The following is an 18119-nucleotide window of genomic DNA, read 5'->3' as shown; positions in this document are numbered from 1 at the left end:
CTATCCTGATGAACACTGTTCTACTTTCACATCAGAGGTCTCCTCTGGTTACGCAGGATAACGCTCGACTGCCATCATATTCAAGAGCTGGTCATACTTTTAAATAGGAAGAGTTTGTATATTTAACCTACTTTGGCACTTCTGTGATATTAAACACAGAATCTCACAGCAGCATTCAAATTAAAAATGATGATGTTTCATTGTCTGTGACCAGTAATCCACACAAAAAGTGTAAACATCTGTGTGTGTGTGTGTGTGTGTGTGTACACCGTCGCTGTGCAGAACACACACACACACACCGTCTGAACCTGAACAGAGAATTTGGTTTGAAACTTACTTTTCTTCATGTAATAAAAGTTTAAAACGATCTGATAACAGTTTGAAACTGTTTTTTTTTGCATTTTTATGAGGACATACCATAAAATATATATCGTAAAAAACAAATTCCTCCAACAATCTGATCCTCTAGGTGAAGTAGTTAAATGAAGACGCTGCTGGTGAGCACGGGGTCCATCATAGTGGCATTAATATTCATAATGTGCCTCTGTTTCCTCATAACTCGGCGCGTGCAGCAGCCGTGTGGACGGATCAGACGTCATGAACTGCAGCGCACGGCGAGCCTGAAGGTCACGGCGAGCCTGAAGGTCACGGGGAGTCGAGTGGAAGTGAAACCCTCGCTGTCTGACAGACAACAGACCTGCTCGTGTTCAGGCCGGTCGCTCCTCCTCCTCCTCCTCTTCCTCTCTGTCGTCTTTAACGATCCCTTCGTCGATGCTCTCCAGCCTCAGCCTCTGCCCGTCCAGGTATCTGGGTCTCGGCGCCGCTCTGGCGGTGGGCGTTCCCCCCGGCGGCGCCGGCTCCGCCCCGAACAGGCTGAGCCTGGCGTCGCTCTCTATCGCCTTCGCCAGACAGGAGGCGAAGAGGTCCAGAGACTTGTGCACCTCTGCGTGGACCTGAGCCGAGGACGTGCTGGTGTGTTCAGCTGGAGGGAAAACACACGTTGTGTTTAGTGTGAGCGTTTGTTTTGTCGTCACTTTTTAATCCCTCAGCGAGTGTAGAGTCCACTCCCTTCACCCTCTCATCCTGAAGCTGATACCTTTGGCTTGCTCCACCTGGTCTTCAAAGGTGACGGAGCTCCTCCTCTTCACGGACAGATGCCCGTGATGTGGAGGGTGAGAAGAGCCGTCTTTGGAGAAGTCTTCCAGCAGCATCACGTCTGTGCCTGCGAGGGAACGGGACAGGAAACAGCTGTTTGATTGAGGTTGAGCAACACAACGTTGTTGTGTTGAGACACAGGAAGTGTTGCACCTACACGAGTCCTGCGTGAAGCTGAAGCCGGTGTCTCCGGTGCTGCTCCCCGGGGCCAGCAGCTGCCCTCCTCCAGCCAGCATGGCGGTGAGGTGTGGGGACATGCCCAGGTCTGGAACCACACAACATGTTGAACAACGTCATGCAACACACACGGCAACGCAAACACACACTGCTTGGAAGTGACTCAATGTGTGTTAGAAGCTGTTTGCCAATCAATGTTGTTGTTTTTTGTTGCATGTTTCTGTCTGCCGTAAGCAAAACGTTTTGGTCTCATGTTTTGATGTAAGATGCTTTTATTTTGAAGGAGAAAAATACGGTTAAACCGGAGGTCAGAGTTTAACGGCTAAAATCAAGTTTATAACTGTGAATTCTGAATGTTTAAGAAACAGTTTAGCTCTCCCCTGAAGAGGAACAAGCTCTTACGTTGCTTTTTAGTAATGAAGTTAGTTTTTATAAAGAATGAAACGCATTTAAAAATCATCAGTTAAAGGTCTTCTGACCGTCTGTCAGAAGAGTAGCTGCACTACTTATGACACAAACATCTCACAACACCCTTTGACTCACGCGTCCTGGTGCAGGAACCTGTGAATGAACACCTTCCCTAACTTCTCTGGACATAAGAGTCATGTTTTTGTTCTTGTCTGTTTATTTGCATCTTCCTGAAAATGTGTATTCTAGTCTATGATTTAGTGTCTTTACGCAAACTGAATATTTTAGAAATGCCCTCAGCCGTGACTTGAATTGATTTGACGAGGCGAGCGGCGGCTGTCCACCGACCTGTGATCCTGTTGGAGATGCTGGAGAGGCGGGACGTCCTGTGCCGCGTGGCGAAGGACTCTCTGTAGTAGCGATCCCCGAAACACATCCCCAGCAGCTCCTTCCTCACCGTTTTGTTCCACAGGCCGTAGATGAAGGGATGGCACACGGCGCTGCAGAACGACAGCCAGGCCACCAGCGTCTCCAGCCCCGGGGACACGCTGCCCTGCCCCCACGACGCCTCGCTGCAGACCACCCCGACGTACGGCCCCCAGGTCACGAGGAAGGTGCCCACCACCACCAAGATGGTGACGAAGGCCTTGCACTGGCTCCCAGCGTACACCAGGCTCCGCCGGCTGCTATTGGAGGAGGTGGAGGTGCTTGAGTTTTTGCGTCCGTTCTTCTGAACGGCGTTGGCGTCGTTCTGTCCCACCACCACCGTGCCGCAGTGCACCTTCCTGGCTTTCCTGCGGGCGACGCGGAAGATGACCCCGTAGCAGGTGAGCATGATGCATAAAGGCGGGAGGGTGCACCAGACCAGCCAGAAGGCGGCGTAACTCGGCTCTCTGTGCCAAGACGCCACGCAGGTCCTCTTGAAGCAGTCGAACTCAAAGGAGGACCAGCCGAACAGAGGCGGCAGGCAGCCCACCAGCGAGTGCAGCCACACGTAGGCGATGGCCACCACGGCCCGGTTCCCCGTGATCTTCATGGGGTAGATCATCGGGTAAAGAACCGCGTAGTACCTGCAGGACGAGAGGCACCACAGTGAGGACGGGAAGCTAAGCGCTAAAGGCCCGCTCCCCCAAACAAAGCTGCTAAGTGTTTCTGAAAGCTGCATACAAGAGAAACGGAGAACAAAAACATGCACTGTAGTCACAAAGTCCCAGAGGTGAGGAGGTGATTAGAAGAGTGAGAGCTGAACGCTGCACAGCTGAACTACACGGTGACAACAGCAACAACATGTACACAACCAGCCCGATGTGCATCAACAACTAAACACACTTAACGGCTTCAACAGATTAACTGATCACTTCTTTACAAATCATCTTTTGGTTTATTAAAATGCAGTTTAAATGTTGTCAAATCTCTGAGGCAACAAGACGAGAACACGCTGGAGCTGCGAAATGTGTGTGAGGCCTTTTTCTACTTGATGAAAGGACAAAAATAAAGAAACCGATGATCAGATTGTTGACTAAAGGTTTGATCTTACAAGTGGACGTTAAAGTATTTGTTCCTTCGTCATCTTTTACAGAACCGATGCCCGACATTGAGAATATAAACTTTTCATATTTTTACATTAGACGAAGTGAGCACATCTCTCTGAACCTCCGGATCATTTCATCTTTAAAACAACAGCAAAAGTCTAAATACATTTTTTTTTTTAAAGTTAGTCAATCTTAATCTGTGTACTTTTTTTGGTGAATCAGTTTCTTATTTCTCAAAATAGGAACTAATGGAGAACGCTGTGTTCACATTAGTGCGTTCACATTAGTGCGTTCACATTAGTGATGTTTTAAGTTACTGAGAGGCTCACGCTCGTCCCTTAAGCTGGTAAACCTCCAGAGAAACACCAGGAGTGAGTGTGTGGTTAACCTCATTTACAGAGCTGCATACCTTGAAGGGAACGCACCGAACACACGACGTCTCAACAAGGTCATTACATGCAGAATTCAAGTGAATTCTCTTATTAACAGAGATAGTTGCAGTCCTCTCTTCCAACAGAACCAAAACAAGTTATGATCATTATGAGGACCTCTGACGTTAACATCCATCACTAACCATCACCCATCACTAACCATCACCCATCACTAACCCTTATCCATCACTAACTTATCCATCACTAACCCTTATCCATCACTAACCATCACCCATCACTAACCATCACCCATCACTAACTATCATCCATCACTAACCCTTATCCATCACTAACCATCACCCATCACTAACCATCATCCATCACTAACTTATCCATCACTAACCATCATCCATCACTAACCCTTATCCATCACTAAGCATCATCCATCATTAACTATCATCCATCACTAACCCTTATCCATCACTAACCATCATCCATCACTAACTCTTATCCATCACTAACTCTTATCCATCACTAACCATCATCCATCACTAACCATCATCCATCACTAACCATCATCCATCACTAACCATCATCCATCACTAACCCTTATCCATCACTAACTTATCCATCACTAACTTATCCATCACTAACTCTTATCCATCACTAACCATCATCCATCACTAACTCTTATCCATCACTAACCATCATCCATCACTAACTCTTATCCATCACTAACTCTTATCCATCACTAACCATCATCCATCACTAACTATCATCCATCACTAACCATCATCCATCACTAACTCTTATCCATCACTAACCATCGTCCATCACTAACCATCGTCCATCACTAACTCTTATCTATCACTAACCATCATCCATCACTAACCATCATCCATCACTAACTCTTATCCATCACTAACTCTTATCCATCACTAACCATCATCCATCACTAACTATCGTCCATCACTAACCATCACCCATCACTAACCCTTATCCATCACTAACTATCATCCATCACTAACCCTCGTCCATCACTAACTCTTATCTATCACTAACCATCATCCATCACTAACTCTTATCCATCACTAACCATCGTCCATCACTAACCATCATCCATCACTAACCATCGTCCATCACTAACCATCATCCATCACTAACTCTTATCCATCACTAACTCTTATCCATCACTAACCATCATCCATCACTAACTATCGTCCATCACTAACCATCACCCATCACTAACCCTTATCCATCACTAACTATCATCCATCACTAACCCTCGTCCATCACTAACTCTTATCTATCACTAACCATCATCCATCACTAACCATCATCCATCACTAACCATCATCCATCACTAACCATCGTCCATCACTAACCATCACTCACTCATCACTCACCGGTCGATGGCGATGGCCCCCAGGGTCAGCATGCTGGCGGAGCTGATGAGCAGGTAGAGCAGCGCGGTGAAGTTGCACCACACGACCCCGAACACCCACTCCCTCTTGGCCGAGCTCACGGCCACGAAGGGCAGCACCAGCGCGGACAGCAGCAGGTTGGAGGCGGTCAGGCTGAACACAAACTTGTTGCTGGGCGTGAGCAGGTACGGCCGGCGGTACAGCGTCAGCACGACCACCAGGTTGCCCAGGCAGGCGAGCAGCGTGATGGTGACGATGGAGACCCACTCCAGGACGGCCAGCCCCTCTCCGTTCCCCCCCGAGGAGCAGTTCCTGCTGACGTTCATGCTGCCAGGCCGGGCCGCGCCGCTGAGGGAAGGGACTGCTGTGGAAACAGTAACTTACATTACTGATGTGTGTAAATGCAGGTCTGGGGAAGGAACCGCCATGTTTGAAGCCATTTGCCAATTTATTCAAACTTCTTGTTTTGTTGTACAGTTCCTGAGATATTTAAATAAACAGAAAAAAGCTGCAAAAACTCACATTGAAACAGCTGGAACTAGAGGACATTTAAAATATACTATCATTGCCAATTAATATTCTGTAATTTCAGCTTCATACAGTTGAAGGGCAGATTGTGTTGAGATGTGTGTAATGAGCTCATTACTGTTATTTAACTGTGATTAACATTCTTTATGTTTATGTTTATGTTCACACTATTAGACGATCATGCTGAACAGAAATGAGTTGAAACCAAAGAGGCCAGAGATGATTGTAACGTTCAGCACATGAAGTATTGCAGCAGCTCGACTCAGGATGATACTTCATCATCATCATCTCAGAGAGAAACATTTCACTCCACTGAGTTTATGACAGCTGGAGTTACTCTGAAGATTAAAGTTTTACATACAAAACATATCAAAGATTAGAATAAACACGATGTATTGATAAATTAAAATATTCCGAAATATGTAAAGTTGTCATCAGCTACAACACTAAAATATTCATTACACATTTATGCAATATTGTACTAATACTATAATAATAATATTAATATTAATAATAACAACAACAAAAATAATAATAGTCAGGTTTACAATGGACGACTTCAAATTAGTAGTTTCACACTTTTAAGGATATGAACAGTGTTTCTACCTCTACATTAGCAGAGGTTGTAAAGTTGCACATGCAACTAAATGAGCAACTATTTACAGGCGTTAACACAACTCACACGCACTGTGTTTGTGGTCCCATTTCAAACCAACAAAGTAGCTTTAGTGACGTCTTTCACATTTAAACTCCAGCTAACTTATGTTAGCTTCAGTTGTTAGAAGTTATTTTAGCAGCAACGCTGTGTTGTCATCTCCTCCATCGCTGCTCTGCTTTCTTTCCAGTTACCGGAACACAAAGTGTTTACACAAAGTGTTAACACAAAGTGTTTACACAAAGTGTTTACCGACGTGCAGCTGCGGCGCGAGGCTCCAGCACGAGCTGAAGCAGTGCAGTGAACGCGTGAAATGAACGCGTGAACTCCCCGCAGCGGCTGACCGTGGTTAGCCCCGTTAGCTCTAACTTTCCCCCATTGTCCCGCACGGCGCTCCTCGTCGCCGTTTACCTGCTGCGGGCCGGCGGCTCCTCCTCGGTGGGTCCGAGGTGACCCGTCCATCCCGCCCGCTGTGCTCACACGACGACCCGCAGCTAGTGAGGGCTGAGCCCGGGGGAATGTCTCCAAAAGCCCCTCGACATTGTGCAGTCGGATAACCGAAGTCCCTCGTAAACCACAGACGGCCAGCTGCAATGGCGTCCTCCTCCTCCTCCTCCTCCTCCTCGGCTCCTCGGCTCCTTCTCCCTCCTCCTCCTCTCCTCGCGGACCCTCCGGTGTGTGGGTGGTCCGCTCTATGAATGGGCTGGTTTACACATTTCTAGCATTTATCCAGTTGTGTCTCAGTAATTAACCTGTGTAGTTATCCATGTGTTATTCGTTTTCAGTGTTGAAAACATGAAGAGTTCATTTTATTCTGTTTGGGACGCAACATGTATGTTGTGTAGACGTTTGTGTCGTTACTAAAACACGTTGTGCGCATGTGCGTTACTTAATGACAAGCTGGTGGTGTTTATGAATGAAGCCGTGTTTCTATCTGAGCGGACCACCCACGTGGATCAAAGCTTCCCGCACATCAACAACGCGTCAGCCCGTCATATGACGTCATCTTACGTGATCCAATCAGCGAGCCGGGGCGTTACCGCTCGCCTCCACCGGGGGGCGCGCGCTCCCCCTGTCCGCTAAACGAAGCCAGGAACGTAAACATGAAAGTAAACAATCACAGACTGTCATGTAAACATCTCAACAACATTGAGAAGACAAAAAAACATCCTGATAGCAGTAGTGGAAGAAATATTCAGCTCTATAAAAGGTAAAAATAAAAATACCAACTTCTTTGACAACGGGGGTATTCCAGAAAGCGGGTTATGTGGAAACTCAGAGTAAGTTAACCCTGAGTTAAGGGAAACTCAGAGTAAGTTAACCCTGAGTTAAGGGAAACTCAGAGTAAGTTAACCCTAAGTTAAGGGAAACTCAGAGTAAGTTAACCCTGAGTTAAGGGAAACTCAGAGTAAGTTAACCCTGAGTTAAGGGAAACTCAGAGTAAGTTAACCCTGAGTTAAGGGAAACTCAGAGTAAGTTAACCCTGAGTTAAGGGAAACTCAGAGTAAGTTAACCCTGAGTTAAGGGAAACTCAGAGTAAGTTAACCCTGAGTTAAGGGAAACTCAGAGTAAGTTAACCCTGAGTTAAGGGAAACTCAGAGTAAGTTAACCCTGAGTTAAGGGAAACTCAGAGTAAGTTAACCCTGAGTTAAGGGAAACTCAGAGTAAGTTAACCCTGAGTTAAGGGAAACTCAGAGTAAGTTAACCCTGAGTTAAGGGAAACTCAGAGTTCTCTTTCCAGAAAGAGAAGTAACTGAAACTCTCGCTGGCAGGTTTTCTACAAGGAACCAGAGTTTCTGTCTGCTCCCACATGAAGAGAGCTGGTAGACGTGGATCGTCCTACCAGCTCTGACTGACATGGACACCTTATTGATTCAAAATGCTTCACGTCAGAGAGTCTTCTGACCAGATGAGACGTTTCATCATTTTAGAGGAACATCTGTCAGAAGCTCCCGCTGTTCCTCTCAAGGTGTCATTCACCTCAGTAACATTGTCCATACGTCACCGACCTCACACACCGTGCGCACTGACGTCACAGCAGGTTTATGCATCGCGCTACGTTTTTTTTATTTTTTTTTTACAAACGGTAGTTTTCTTTACACCATCGGGGCTGCAGAGCACTTTGGAAAGGCAACAGTTTGTAGAGCTGAGAGGAAAAATAACCTCAATACTTTAACTAGTATTTTAATGTGTGTCGGTGTCGCTGCAGCGTCACACTTTAAATGACGGTGAGGTATTAAGTAAGAAGACGTGTAAAAGCATTTTATTAGCGGATTAATTTACTATTTCAAGTAGTCACTGACTTAATATTTACTTTAATAGCTTTAGTTTAACTTTAGTTTAATAGCCTAAGTTAATTATTAAAAGTTCAATTAAAATCAGTCAGGCGCAATCATAGCCTAGCAATATATGCCTTACCTTTTTGAAGTACGTTTTTATATTTCATTTTTAGCTGCTTCCAGGTCCTTTTACCCTGTTGTATTGCATCTAACGTTACATGAAAATCAGATTTCATTCCTACTTATATTCATAACTATAAGCTGTTATGATCTCACGGTTAGATGTCACGTCAGTGGAATAGTACATTCAAACTTCTACTTATATTCATAACTATATGCTGTTATGATCTCACGGTTAGATGTCACGTCAGTGGAATAGTACATTCAAACTTCTACTTATATTCATAACTATAGGCTGTTATGATCTCACGGTTAGATGTCACGTCAGTGGAATAGTACATTCAAACTTCTACTTATATTCATAACTATAGGCTGTTATGATCTCACGGTTAGATGTCACGTCAGTGGAATAGTACATTCAAACTTCTACTTATATTCATAACTATAGGCTGTTATGATCTCACGGTTAGATGTCACGTCAGTGGAATAGTTCAGTCAGACTTCGCGTTGACTCTGCAGTCTTTTTGTCGTCTCTCCTTCGCTGCTGCAGCTGTTTTGCCTTTGTGGTGAAATACCTGCTCATAGTCACCTGCAGAAGCACCTCCACCTCCATCGCTGTGAAACATGTTGATCTGTTATTTCCCGTTGTCATGGTGACTCGTGATATCGGGGCTCCATTGATGTTGACTGAACTAACGCGGATCAGCTGTTCTGGAACCGGAAACTCAGAGTTTCTTATCTCAGAGTTCAGGGACAGACTCAGAGTTTGTTGGACCTCCTTTGTGGAGTAACCCCTGTAAAAAGTACAGTAATGACCTCTTATGTCGAGGGGTGGAAGGATAAAGCAGCTTACAGTGAGAGCACTCAGGACAGTGAACGCATCTCAGTCCACCTGCTCATTGTTCATGTGGGATCATCTTACAGATCATCTCACTTGTTTCCTGACACGGTGGCTTGATTCACTTTTGAGTCACAACATAATTCTCTTGTTCTTTATTGGTTTGCTTCTGTCAACAATACAACAATAACACAACCACGTGGATACTGCCAGGTGACTGAGCAGCTCGGGTGATCCTGTTTCAGGTTGTGAAGTGAAGACGATGTTAAACAAGTTGAAGAACAGTTCAGTGATCTGCTCCTGTCTGTAAAACACATGCTCACGAAACCATCCTGGTTCTCCATCACAGAACGTGTTCGGTACAGTGAGGGAGACAAATAAATGCTCTGAATCAGGAAGTGAATCCAACAATGTGAACAGGGACTCTCAGTGGTCTCGTCACAGACACTGAAGTGTGCAGACGTCCCTCAACAGGACCGTCGTCCTCCATGAGGAGCGAGCAGAACGCTCATGTTGAAGTTAAAACTTGGGCATGGGCGTCTGTGGAGCGTAGTCCGTCAGAAGAGACACCACCAGACCCTGAACCAGAAGAAGTGACCACCAGATGGAGGATCAAAGACTTTTCTCATCATTTTGACCCATATTAGTATAAAACATCAGGCTCCTCACCATGATCGTCCACTTTCTGTTCTCTGCCTCGGGGAAGACGAGGGAGCGAGATGAGTAGAACACCTCGTCGTCCACTTCCTCCATTTTGCGAGGGAGACAATGCAGGAAGCTCCAGTCTGGTTTGGCAACGCGTCCCGTCTGCAGTGCAACAGGAACGAGACTCATTACCTCTCATTCAGATTACTAGTGCTGAGCGCGCTGCTACGTAGTTACCTGCCAAACATAGTGTTATTGACCAAAATAATTACTGTGACTGTAAAGTCTATAATCATGTTCTGTGACTTATTCAAAGCTTGATTATAAACCAGATGAAGTCTGTAATGAGAGTGAGATGAAAAATATAACGTTTAAGACTGATTTGCTGTCGAGAAGTGCAGCTGTCAAAAGGAACCACTTTGTGAAAACTATTGACAGAAAAGAACCACGAATGTCGCCAAAAGCTAAAAGTTTCTGGATGACACAATTTACATTTCTAAAGAAAAAAAGAGCGTCTCAGAAAGTAAAAAAGCAGTTTCAGTACAAAGTAGGAAGGAGAGAAAATGTAAGAAAATCAAAAATACACAAAGCTAAACACACAGAGGTAAAAAGCCAACGCTCCTGGTTACCTGCATCGTGATCTGGTAACCTCTGAAGTCCTGCAGCCTCTTCTTCTTCTCCTCCTCCTGGCCCATGCTCACCCAGGTGTCCGTGACCAACACGTTGCTGCCGTGCGCCGCCTCCATCGGGTCAGAGGTCAAAACCAGCTGCGTCCCGTGCTGCCGAGACGAGATGTTATGAAGTTATGAGAAATCCTTTGACAAGATGTGCGTTTACAACAATGACACATGAAGGCCTCACTTCTTCTGAAAGTCTTTGTGCCTCTTGAATAACGCTCTCGTCCGGCTCGTAGCCCTGTGAAGTAAAGCATTACACAACAGAACCTCAGGGTTTGAAAGTGGAGGCGCTGAGAGAGAGGCTGAATGTTCATGACAACATGACACGAGGCCAACCTTTGGTGTAGCAATCCTGAGATGAACTCCCAGTTTAGCCGCAGTCATCATGAAGGAGTGGAGCACGTTGTTCCCGTCTCCAATCCAGCTCACGGTCAGTCCGCTCAGGGAGCCGTAGCGCTCCTGGGGGGAAGCGGCCGTTTAGGAAACACGATGTCGTCCTCATTGTCGGGATGGGAAGTCGCTGTACCTGCAAGGTGAGGAAGTCCGCCAGAATCTGGATCGGGTGGTAGAGGTCGGACAGGCCGTTGATGATGGGGATGGACGCCTCCTGGTCCAGCTGCTGCAGCGTGGAGTGGCTGTACACTCGAGCCAAGACGATGTCGCAGAGCCCCGAGAGAACCCTGAGGTGGAGAGCGCCCAGAGGCGGACGTGGAGGCGTCACTACAGACACCCGGCTACTTCACATGGATCTGGACACGCACGGATATGAAGCCGCGTTCCAAACAAGTGAGCCACATCCATTCCTTTGTTTCCAAAGGGAAAGCTCATGAAACCCACCTGGCCGTGTCCGTGCTGCTCTCGTTCACTCCGAGGTGGATGTCCTGAGAGGTGAGGAAGCAGGGATGCCCACCCAGCAGCGCAAAACCTGGAGCGATGAGATTACGACTGCTTCACTTTCCCAAATGACCAGCCGGTGCATAAACATCACAAACACCACCTCATGTAGGCATGAGGGGCGCGAGAGAGGGCTGAATCCTTTGTCCTGGCAGGAACTGAGTCGCCTTTCAGCAGTTCTTTTGTGTCCGTGTGGACAATGACCTTTACTCAACTGAATGACCTTTACTGAACAGCTTCAGCCCAGCTAACAGCCAGATGATGCTCCATTTATAATGGTTAACATTATTACTAACATGTCAGTCAAGACTTTACTTGGAGATATAAACTGATGGATCAATAGTATGTTTCTAACGGACTTTTCTTCTACATTTGCATTATCTGTGAATGCGCAACTTCCCCCTTCTTATATTTAAAATCTATTTTCTTGTGCATAAATGCCAATTTTTTACACATCTTATCTGTAAATTGCCCAAATGTGACACTTGAAAACCTGCTTAGTGTCTTTATAACATCTCCTCACACACACACACACACACGCACACACACGCACACACACGCACACACACGCACACACACACACACACACACACACACACACACACACCTGTTTCTGTGGACATTCTGGTTCTGGTGCTCCGCTTCTCAAATATCATAGCGATGGACTTTCCCTGCAGAAGAGGAAGATGCTGAAGCAGAAATGAAGGTTATCCATCAGCTGATCCTCTGTGAGGCTGCACGGCACCACTGAGGACATGAAGCTCATCAAGCTCTGCTTTCAGAAAGTCAGGATGTTTAATATACTAAATTATGATTATCTCCTCGACCACAAGGCTATTTGAATCATTTAAAAAAGGTATAATTTACAAAACAACCGTAGGAACATAGAAAACAGGTTCATATGACTGGTGTTTTGGTTTATGATAGAGCGCAGAAAAGGACAAAAAAATCTATATTTTGCACACAAAAAAACAATACTTAAAAGTTGTATTTTCTTTTCGTCACTATATTTGCATGTAATATATAAAACACATCTCTGTGTGAAGTACTTTAACATCACACAGCTGGCTCGGTGAGCTACCTGCTGCTCGTGCTTGATCCGGTGCTTCAGGTCCGCAGAGACCCACAGCAGCCGCTTCACCTCCTGCGGGCTGAAGTCCTTCAGGGTCAGACAGCTGCGACCCTTCAGGGCGCCGGAGACCCGGGACGAGGCCCCGCTGCGGGGAGGAACGAGGACACGAAGCCTGGAGGTTAGTCCACCTGGAGGTTAGTCCACCTGCAGGTTAGTCCACCTGGAGGTTAGTCCACCTGGAGGTTAGTCCACCTGGAGGTTAGTCCACCTGGAGGTTAGTCTACCTGGAGGTTAGTCCACCGGGAGGTTAGTCTACCTGGAGGTTAGTCTACCTGGAGGTTAGTCCACCTGGAGGTTAGTCTACCTGGAGGTTAGTCCACCTGGAGGTTAGTCCACCTGAAGGTTAGTCCACCTGGAGGTTAGTCCACCTGGAGGTTAGTCTACCTGCACGCTGCCTGTGAGCCAGCTGACGGACAGCAGCGCGCTGGGCGCATGACGTCATCTGCAGTTTCTCACCTCAGCCCTCGAGCCGGAAGACTTTTCACGCATTTGAAGACTTTGCTGGCAGACATCAGTTTACTGGACATTGTGGCTCAAGAAACCTGTAAAAGAAAACTGTAGCGGGGATATGTCAGTCAACATGCAGCATGGGAGAGTTCCACTGAACCAGCAGCAGCGTGGCTGCCTCTGACGTCACCGCACAACCCGGAAGCGAGAGGCGTGGCTTCCTGCCGGTCCAGCCAGTTTACTGTTTGTTAACTTTCTTTTAGTTATCTGTGCTACTCTGTTTGGGCTTCAGAGTATTTTTTTATATGCAAAAATAAAAATAAAAAGTTCCCAAGCAAGACCTTCATGCGCACTTTGGCCACGTGACAAAACGTCATCGTTGTCTTTATTATAACGAGTCACGTATTTTAACTGTCATCGTAATCTTAGAGATCTTTGTGTATCTGAAGTGATGAATGTTTAAATAATTATTTAAATATTTGGCTGTTGCCCACGGGTTGTCGAGGGCTATGTGACTGAACAATTATTTATTGTTAACTTAAAACCATAAAGTTGTCTTTTTTATTTTCCTTTTAGTGATAGTAGTTATCTGTCAATCACCTGTTCCTCCTCTACGTCATTCAGCTGCGCGCCATATGCTGCAGGTGAGGAGGAGAGAGAGGAGAGGAGGTGAGGAGGTGAGAGAGGAGAGGAGGTGAGGAGGTGAGGAGATGACGGGACAGGACGAGGAGGACGCACCGGGTGAGAGGACTTCATTAAACAGCAAATACTAAACACCACTCATCATGATGAATGGCAAGACTGCACATTGTATGAGCAGTGTGTGTGTGTGTGTGTGTGTGTGTGTGTGTGTGTGTGTGTGTGTGTGTGTGTACGTGTGGTTGACCTGTTGCTATTTCTGTCAGGCTGCTACTTAAAAGGCTTGAGATGTTCAGGTTGGGTTTAGCCGGTGTTAAGTGAGAGTATGCTGCTGCCTGTCAGAGTTATTTCCTCTCTCAGGTCCAGAGGATGAATCTATGGAAGCTCATCCCCGCCACACCAAAAAAATAAAATAAAAAAATAGGACCAAAAATTCTTTTTTTTAAAAATCAACTTTTTTTTCAATGTTTTGTTGTTGTCTTGAAAAAAGGCACAAAAAAAACGTTTCATTCCAGGAGAGAAATGAAAACTTAACTACTGACTACAATTGTCAAAATTACAGTTACAGCCTAAATATAATTGTAGTAATATTTGTACACAAAGTACATTGTTGTCCTTCCATTGACCATTTTTAAGAACTGAGTAAAATGCAAAGTCCACAAATATATTAAATGAATTGTTTACTTTAAAGTAACCATCAACAGGCTGAAGGGTGGTTGACAATGCTAAGTTATCTTTTAATAAATAACAAGAGCACTTGAATATAAAAGTGTTTGCAATGTTAAATTAAAAGAATACGTGAATTGAAACAAGATTGGACTATTTTGTGACTTGTACTAGTTTTCTTGTATGAATAATACATATTTACATTTAAATGAAGCTATTGTAAAACCAACCTAATTTGTTTTTGTTTTTTTCTCCCTAATTTTTTATTTTTTCTGGTCCTCATATTTGTGTGTGGCGGGAATGGGCTTCCATAAGCATCAGACTTCTGTCCGGGTTCAGGAGCCGTCTTCACGTTTGGAAAGAGCAGTTTTGGCGACAATCTGCCGGGTCGATTCTGGCTGAAGAAAGATCGTCCGCTGCGTGTCTCGTGTGGAGCGCAGCACTCTGCCGTCACCACAGGTGCAGCAACGTGCAGGTTTACTGAACAGTGATGTTCAGCGGTGCAGCTTTTGTGTCATTATTCTCATGTCTGCAGAAAACGGCCGGCTGCTCATGTTTGGCGGGAACACTCGCGGCCAACTGGGACGCGGCTTCAGGCCGGCAGCCAGCAGGCCCGCCTGCGTGAAAGGTGCTAAATACATATGATGAGGATTAGTTTCATCATTGATTCACATGACAAGTCTTTCTCCAGTCACTCGGTCTACAAAATGTTTTAAAAGAAGAAAAACATCAGAGAAGCTAACATCAAAACACGTGTTTAGTGAAGTATCATGTACAGTTTGAGGTATTTTCTATTTTCTACGGTGTACTTCTACTCCACTACAAAGTACTTCTTACTACACTGTGTTTATCTCATAACCTGAGTCACTTTGTAGATGCAGGTAAATGATACTGAGCATAATAACTAATAACTTATGTTTTATTGTTAGAGGTGGAGCTAACACCTTCACACGCTGCATAAACTATCCCTCCTCTTCCCTTCAGCCTTAAAGTCTGAGAAGGTGAAGCTGGTCGCTTGTGGGCGACATCACACACTCGTCTGCTCATGTGAGACAACGGACACAACATCAGAACGTCATGAAACAGATATGCGTTGTATTAAAGTCTGTGTTTGTGTCCTTCTAGGGCAGGGCAGTGTGTTTGTGTCGGGCAGCAACCAGGAAGGCCAGCTCGGGTTGGGCCACTGCAACGACACCTCATCCTTTCACCTGCTGCGCCCCTTCTGTGGCCACGCCCCCATCAGGATGCTCTCTGCAGGGGGCGACACCTCCGCCGCCCTCACAGGTCCAACGCCACGAGCCACCATGAGACGAGCGCAGCCCGGCACGCTCTGGCCAGCGCCAAGGCTGTGTTTGTGACTTCTTCATTGTGTGTGTGTGTGTGTGTGTGTGTGTGTGTGTGTGTGTGTGTGTGTGTTTAGAGGACGGGAGGCTCTTCATGTGGGGAGACAACGCCGTGGGTCAGATCGGTTTGGGGCCCGAGGGCTTTGCAGCAGAACCCACCGAGCTGGACGTCGGGCAGGCGGTGGTCTGGGTCTCCTGCGGGTCGCGGCACTCGGCCCTCGTCACAGGTACGTCCACCTGAGCGGCTCTCGGCCCTCGTCACAGGTACGTCCACCTGAGCGGCTCTCGGCCCTCGTCACAGGTACGTCCACCTGAGCGGCTCTCGGCCCTCGTCACAGGTACGTCCACCTGAGCGGCTCTCGGCCCTCGTCACAGGTACGTCCACCTGAGCGGCTCTCGGCCCTCGTCACAGGTACGTCCACCTGAGCGGCTCTCGGCCCTCGTCACAGGTACGTCCACCTGAGCGGCTCTCGGCCCTCGTCACAGGTACGTCCACCTGAGCGGCTCTCGGCCCTCGTCACAGGTACGTCCACCTGAGCGGCTCGCGAGTCGTTCAGTGTTCTTTAGCCTCTCGCTTGTGTCGGCTCTAGCGGACGGAGATCTCTACACGTTTGGCGACAGCGCGAATGGACGGCTCGGGCTCCAGGAGGAGCAGCTGGCCAATCACAGAGTCCCTCAGCGGGTGCAAGGCTTTCTGGGTAAAGTCATCCAGGTGTGCTGCGGAGGGGAGCACACGGTGGCGCTCACAGGTAGGTTTACAGACACTTTCTGCTGACACCAATTTGATCACCAAACCTATAACATATAAATCTAGATTTATTAATTTTGCACATTTCACAAAGATTAAAAAAAAACTAAACAAGAACTAATAAAATAAACAGTAAACATGTACAACAAAATGTAAATGAATATTTATTATTTCTATTAGGAGGCAGACGTGAACACTTGTCTCTTTCTATAAATAACCATATGCACATAAATAATCTTAATATGAAAAAGCCTCAGCGTACATCATGTGCTTTCTCTGCGCCTCCTTCTGGCTGCACGCCGTCTGCAGAGGAGAACGTCTACACGTTCGGCCGAGGTCAGCACGGTCAGCTCGGCCACGGGACCTTCCTGTTCGAAGCGGCGTTTCCTAAACCTCTGGAGCACTTTGGTAACCGCGGCGTCCGGGCCGTGTCCTGTGGACAGAACCACACGGCGGTGATCACCGGTGAGTCTTCTCTGGGCGCTCTGTGGTTGAGCAGCAGCCCGGTAAACAATGTGAAGTGATGACGTTGAAGCGTTTGTCCTCCGCAGGCGGCGGGCTGCTGTACACGTTCGGTGACGGGCGCCACGGGAAGCTGGGCTTAGCGGGGGAGAACTTCCTGAACCGGTTCAGCCCGACGCTCTGCACACGGTTCACTCTGCAGTTCAGCGTCCAGGTGGTGAGTGATGGAGAGGAAGCGCGTCCTTTAGACAAACACCGGAGCCACAACGTCTTTGTGTTGAGCTGTGTGTCTGCAGACGGAGGAGACTCACTCCTTCTCTGGTCTTCAGGTCTCGTGCGGCGGTGACCACATGCTGGTGCTGGCCGCTCCCAGACCAGAACAGAACCCGACGGAGCCGAGTCCCACAGAGCAGCAGCTGCTGGACGCTCTGATGGATCCTCCTCGCTCGCTGCCGCCGCCGGCCCTCGCTGCTCGAGCCCGCCGCAGAGAAAAGGTGAAGACGTCACCGTGGTGCTTCGATTCAGTTGGTTGCAATCTGCAACTTGCCCGTGAGATGGCAACACATCTGCACACCGTCAACATGTACATGCACAAGGCAATGCAACTACTGAGGGTTCCATTATCTTCAGTATCTGGGTTATGGCCCACTACTCATGTTTTTGAGAATATAATAAACATGCTGCTGGGAAAAAGTGAAAATAATTTAGTATAATAAGAAACATGTCAGGCTCCATAGTTCCTCCTGGTTCTCCATCATACTTTCACACGTTGACCAGTATAGTTACATCATTACATCGTCTGTGGTGTGAATGAGGCTTCAGATACTTGTAATCACAGTTTGTCTCCAGCAGGTGGCAGTATCACACCAGCTCGTCGCTCTGCTCCATCAAACCTTTTTCTCACTGTGCTGCTTTTCTTTTCTTTCAGGGGAACTCTGTGCAGCAGTTTGGAGAGATGTTGCACAACCTCCTGACCCCT

General features: G+C 46.9%; 3 protein-coding genes across 8 annotated transcripts in view; 1 reads left to right on the top strand and 2 right to left on the bottom strand.

The window, feature by feature from the left end:
* Positions 1-498: 498 nt before the first annotated feature.
* On the bottom strand, positions 499-9292 carry gpr161b (G protein-coupled receptor 161b). Of its 5 annotated transcripts, none has more exons than XM_068571936.1 (6): positions 9225-9292; positions 5050-5431; positions 2089-2810; positions 1313-1420; positions 1097-1222; positions 499-982 (listed from the first exon to the last, which is right to left on the bottom strand). In XM_068571936.1, exons 2-6 carry the CDS (start codon positions 5391-5393, stop codon positions 708-710), a joined length of 1575 nt encoding a protein of 524 aa, XP_068428037.1. In that variant the 5' UTR covers positions 5394-5431; positions 9225-9292; the 3' UTR covers positions 499-707. The 5 variants fall into 5 exon arrangements, with proteins under 5 accessions (XP_068428037.1, XP_068428036.1, XP_068428041.1 ...); XM_068571935.1 differs by having other exon boundaries at positions 9239-9292; XM_068571940.1 differs by having other exon boundaries at positions 5050-5428; positions 9239-9260.
* Positions 9293-9638: 346 nt separating this feature from the next.
* otc (ornithine transcarbamylase) lies at positions 9639-13447 on the bottom strand. 2 transcript variants are annotated; one of them, XM_068572472.1, is made up of 10 exons: positions 13292-13447; positions 12785-12920; positions 12311-12392; positions 11647-11734; positions 11336-11489; positions 11146-11268; positions 10994-11047; positions 10762-10911; positions 10157-10294; positions 9639-10066 (listed from the first exon to the last, which is right to left on the bottom strand). In XM_068572472.1, the coding sequence occupies exons 1-10, from the start codon at positions 13360-13362 to the stop codon at positions 10007-10009; spliced, it is 1056 nt and encodes a 351-aa protein (XP_068428573.1). In that variant the 5' UTR covers positions 13363-13447; the 3' UTR covers positions 9639-10006. The 2 variants fall into 2 exon arrangements, with proteins under 2 accessions (XP_068428573.1, XP_068428575.1); XM_068572474.1 differs by having other exon boundaries at positions 12311-12374.
* Positions 13448-13992: 545 nt separating this feature from the next.
* Positions 13993-18119, top strand: part of LOC137783188 (X-linked retinitis pigmentosa GTPase regulator-like) — a 10834-nt gene continuing 6707 nt past the window's right edge. Inside the window, exons 1-11 of the mRNA XM_068572985.1 lie at positions 13993-14023; positions 14927-15046; positions 15123-15215; positions 15572-15634; positions 15713-15871; positions 16008-16157; positions 16521-16679; positions 16988-17143; positions 17230-17357; positions 17470-17634; positions 18069-18119. The exon at positions 18069-18119 is cut by the window's right edge and continues 48 nt beyond it. Coding sequence (XP_068429086.1) covers positions 13993-14023; positions 14927-15046; positions 15123-15215; positions 15572-15634; positions 15713-15871; positions 16008-16157; positions 16521-16679; positions 16988-17143; positions 17230-17357; positions 17470-17634; positions 18069-18119 — 1275 coding nt within the window. The remainder of the gene's footprint in view (positions 14024-14926; positions 15047-15122; positions 15216-15571; positions 15635-15712; positions 15872-16007; positions 16158-16520; positions 16680-16987; positions 17144-17229; positions 17358-17469; positions 17635-18068) is intronic.

The sequence above is a fragment of the Clinocottus analis genome, unplaced genomic scaffold (genome assembly GCF_023055335.1).
Source record: "Clinocottus analis isolate CAN_PGR_092001 unplaced genomic scaffold, fCliAna1.0.p SCAF_12, whole genome shotgun sequence".
Lineage (NCBI taxonomy): Eukaryota > Metazoa > Chordata > Actinopteri > Perciformes > Cottidae > Clinocottus > Clinocottus analis.
This window is presented reverse-complemented; position numbering and strand designations above follow the sequence as displayed.

Coding starts and splice junctions, on each gene's coding strand:
- gpr161b (XM_068571935.1), bottom strand. CDS start 9,275: ATGTTTCACAGCGATGGAGGTGGAGGTGCTTCTGCAG. Junction 2,811..5,049: donor GGGGCCATCGCCATCGACCG/GTGAGTGATGAG, acceptor CTCGTCCTGCAG/GTACTACGCGGTTCTTTACC. Junction 1,223..1,312: donor CAGCTTCACGCAGGACTCGT/GTAGGTGCAACA, acceptor GTTCCCTCGCAG/GCACAGACGTGATGCTGCTG.
- otc (XM_068572472.1), bottom strand. CDS start 13,362: ATGTCCAGTAAACTGATGTCTGCCAGCAAAGTCTTCAAATGCGTGAAA. Junction 12,393..12,784: donor GGATCAAGCACGAGCAGCAG/GTAGCTCACCGA, acceptor TTTCTGCTTCAG/CATCTTCCTCTTCTGCAGGG. Junction 10,295..10,761: donor GTTACCAGATCACGATGCAG/GTAACCAGGAGC, acceptor GTTGCACTGCAG/ACGGGACGCGTTGCCAAACC.